The sequence below is a fragment of the Malus domestica genome, chromosome 07 (genome assembly GCF_042453785.1).
Source record: "Malus domestica chromosome 07, GDT2T_hap1".
Taxonomy (NCBI): Eukaryota; Viridiplantae; Streptophyta; class Magnoliopsida; order Rosales; family Rosaceae; genus Malus; species Malus domestica.
In genome coordinates, this window is record NC_091667.1 from 28128010 (window position 1) to 28132369 (window position 4360).

At 36.6% G+C, this 4360-nt stretch overlaps 1 protein-coding gene across 1 annotated transcript; it reads left to right on the forward strand.

Moving 5' to 3' along the window:
• Positions 1–2981: 2981 nt before the first annotated feature.
• On the forward strand, positions 2982–4090 carry LOC103436175 (LOB domain-containing protein 33). The gene is made up of 2 exons (XM_008374601.3): positions 2982–3310; positions 3405–4090. The coding sequence occupies exons 1-2, from the start codon at positions 3032–3034 to the stop codon at positions 3774–3776; spliced, it is 651 nt and encodes a 216-aa protein (XP_008372823.1). The 5' UTR covers positions 2982–3031; the 3' UTR covers positions 3777–4090.
• Positions 4091–4360: the final 270 nt, after the last annotated feature.

Below are 4360 nucleotides of genomic sequence, written 5' to 3' on the forward strand. Positions count from 1 at the left end.
AGGAGTCAGATTGAAGTGTTTTAATTCAAATTAATATCTCACCTCAAAAAATTCAAATTAATATCTGTTTGCTACCAAAAACTAATAAAAATTAGTAAAACGTATATAGAAATCCAAGTATACTGTAGTTAAGTGATGTGTATGTCCAACTCAGTCGTCCCATAAGGTGGTATAATAATGTGGTAAGAATAGGATTATTGAAGTATGAATCACTGTTCTAAACATTCCTTTATAGGCGCTAGGCAGCTGGCCACAACCCCGATTAATACCTAGGCGTTTGAAAATTAAGAAAATGCGCCTAAACCTGTTGAGGCGCCCACCTAGGCTGATTAGGCACCCGCTTAGCCTGCCCAAACCCGCCTAAGCACCCACCTAGGTTGCGACTCACTTAGACAGGAAATAGATAACTTTTATTTTGCATTTTATTTTTTTCAATAAATTTTAAGAGACTTGTTGAATACTTAAATGAACACACATTATATGCTTATTCCTCATGTTTTCATTATGTTCCAATATTTCATAATATATATGTCATTCTACTTTATAGTTTATGATGAAATTATATATATATATATTATGTATAAACTGACATTTATTTACACAAAATATAATAGATTTACTTAAATTCGCCTAGTCCGATTAGACGCCCGCCTAACCGCCTAGGCACTATGCCCCAACCCACTGTCCGACTAGCGCCTAACGTTTTTTAGAACCTTGATATGAATATTGGTCCTTTTTAAAGTTTTTTCCCTGCCGTTTATTTGAGATGGTTAGTCACACAACATAAACATGATATTGAAAACAAAAACTGATTGACATACAAAACTTGTAACAAACAGAGACGTTATTAAAAAAAAATTCCTCAATAGTAGGTTCAAGTCTTACCGAAACCATTTGCTGTTGAATATGCAGAACAAGAAAGAAAACGCAGCGCGCAAATTAACATATAGAAAACCTGGAGCAGAGACGTGGGCTAGTCAAAACACTGTGCTCCCTGCTCTACACCCAAGTTTGAATCTCCATTCACGTAGTTTAGATTAATTTAGTGTAGAACATTACTTAGTATATATAAAAATTAAAAATAAAAACATGGAAAAACTGGAAACCACACTTCTTAATCCAGATGACTCACAAAACCACATACTTCCCAATTCCCATGATTCTTTTAACTTTATTATCTTTTTTCTTATGATTAAATACTCTCAAGACTCAGCAGTGTGCGGTGTAGAATTAAATGAGAAACTGTGATCAACTTGATTACTTCAGTTGATGACAGCTCAAATGTTTATCAAGAACACAAGGGAAAAAAAGGATTCACATGCAGCAGCCTTAAAGCCAGAAACTATGGCATTAGGAACAAACAAGCACAAACAGACACCAAAAAATGTGAGCTAAGCTAGCAAACCCTAGCTAGCTACCATTGCAGCTGGGTAAAACTAAAAAGGATCGATGCATAATTGAGCCATGATAGGGAAAGACACTTTCATCGTTAAACTCGAAACCCGAAAACGGAAAGTTCCCGCCCCACCATCCCCCTCATACATTCCTTTCTCATGCATCAATTAATTCTCACTCGACTCCAAAAGGAATTTCACAGTTGTGAAATGTGAAATGACAGAAAGCAGAAAAGTTCATACATTTTGCTGAAAATAGCGTTTTGTCCCCTCCAACTCACTCTCTCATTTGCCCTAATATTTCTGCCAAACAGGAGATAGCTAGGGTTTGTGGGGGTATTTTAATTAAGCTCTTATTACAACTCCTTGCCAAACACAGGAGATAGCTAGGGTTTGTGGGGGGATTAACAGCTTGCTATTTTTGAAGCTTTTTGTGGTGTTCCAGAGACAAGAACAGTCGTCTTAGCACCGGCCCGCCCGGAATTAAGTGGCCAACAGCCAACCTGATAATGTAAAATTAAAATATAAACATGGGGACTTCAGACGTCGTATTATGGATTTAAAACAAGGTTAATAATGGAGAATTGAGTAGCATAACGACAATTAGACGCCATGAGTCACAGGCTCTATATCCAATCCCTATGCCAGGAAACTAGGGTTAATTAATTAATAAGAAAACTAATCTCATTAGTTAAGGAAAGAATGACATAGCAGAAATCCACCAACCCCATCATTTGATTTTGACTCAAGGTATATTATAATTTACAAAGTGTTTTTTCATGAGCTCCTCATGCACTGGCTTATCGACTCGTCAAATGGCTGCCCTAGTAAGTGGAATAGAGGAGAATTCCATGGCCATCTACTACTAATGAACTTTTAGTAGAGTAAAATAGTTTAATTACATTAATGAAGGTTATAGAAAAGTAGTTCAATTTGATATTTGCAGCCCTGAAATTCTGACTAATAATGGCTTCTTTTTTCTTTTACAATTCGATATTCTAAATTATTCTGATTTACATAGAAAAAGATTAATGCGACTGGAAGGAGTGGGGATCTACTGCTCTAGCCAACTGTTAGAACCACATTTGCTACAGAAACAAGATTAATTAAGGTTATCTCTATGGATGGAACCCTTTAAGTTTAAAAAGTTTCTTACCCTTTCTCATACTTTACCTAATTAAGTTTATTTTGGGCAAGATATACTTTCCATATACGGGAAAGAAATGTATAGCTATTGTACTTGTGTCTACTAGATATTCAAGAATAATGTACTAATTAGAGCTATATTTGATTCTCATTTTCCAACTTATGATGATAATGATTAGGTCTTCCATCAAGTATATTGGACTCATTCTTGAAGATTCTTTAAGAATAAGGACCCTTAATTTAGAGGCATTAATTAATCAGGAAATGCTTACCCAATATGAGATTGATGATGTACCCCATAAAGGAGACCCAAAAGAACAATAGCTTTCACTAAAGTGAGGATGTCCTCTTTAGAAAACAAAAGGAATACTTGACCCTTCCAAGTGATGGCTATAAAGTCAATCTAAACTTTGGATATGAACCAGTCAATTTATAGTACCACCTGAAAAAAACCCTTGTCATCACAGGTTTAGTACTAAAAGCTTAGGACTATGACAGGATTAGGTTTTTCATGTGGAGCATGCAAATTCCTACGGCGAAAATGCACAAGCGAATGCGTGTTCGCTCCTTACTTCTGCTATGACCAAGCTGCAGACCACTTTGCAGCAGTGCACAAAGTGTTTGGTGCAAGCAATGTGTCCAAGATGCTACTACACTTACCGGTACAACATCGAAGTGATGCTGCCATCACCATGTCTTACGAAGCGCTAGCTCGAATGCACGATCCTGTGTATGGATGTGTCTCACAAATCTTTGCACTCCAGCAACAGGTTTCCATGCTGCTAATTTACTCCAAACTTCTCACTTATACCTGTCAATACATAATTTTGTGCGCGCCATTGATCCATCAACCTTTCCTTGCAGGTCGCATACTTACAAGAGGAGATCGAAACTCTTGGGAGCCAAATGGTTAATTTTACAACTTGCCATCCAAGTAATAGCAGCAACACATTCACTGATCAGTTGCAAGTACTTTCACAAAATGGTGCTGAACATATCCAGAATCAGTTACCAGAACTACCAATATTTCCACACATAGGAACTGCAGCTGCCAACCAAGGGTTTAATAGTGAGATGGATATAGAGATGCCTCCTGTACATGAATGGGAAGAAGTGAAGTTATTTGGTGATCACTTTACACCAGATCCTTTAAAAAGATTTCTTGAAGGCATGGAGCAAGACATGTTGGGAAACAATCCATGGTCAAATGAGACTGCTACAAGGGAGTTTTATTAATTAGCTCTCAGAAAAATGCAGGAGCTAGTTCAATACCAGCGTAGGTCGACAGGAGAAAAACTTATTTGCAACCGGAGATTTATTCCTTTGTATCTATCTCTCACAATCACGTGAGTGTGAGATAAAAAGCAAGCAGATAAATCCTCGTGTTCGTGCTAGAATTCCGTATAGGAAAAGGCAAATGTTCTACTAGTTTGTTTCTTCTCCTTTGGTTTTTGTTAATCGATTCAGCTTCTGAGTCGTTGAACCTTCTTTAGCCTGAATATGTAAAAATATCCTTGTATTGTATCAAGCGTGTCTACCCTATTTTTACCTTTTCCATGATCATATTCAACATGAAACCTTTATTATGTTTTATAATACCTACGCCAAACTTTTGTAGTCAGATGAGAGTGAGTATCATTAAGACTCTGATTACGCGAGTGTTGAAAGTTGATTTCAACTAACTAATTAAAGCACTTTTTATAGTGTTTGACAAAAATAAATCCAAGTGCTTTATGAAATTAGGTTTTTTGAGGCCTTTGAGGAAGTACTAAGATGTTACTGTTTATGAAATTAAGAGCACTTCCATCCGTTTTACTATT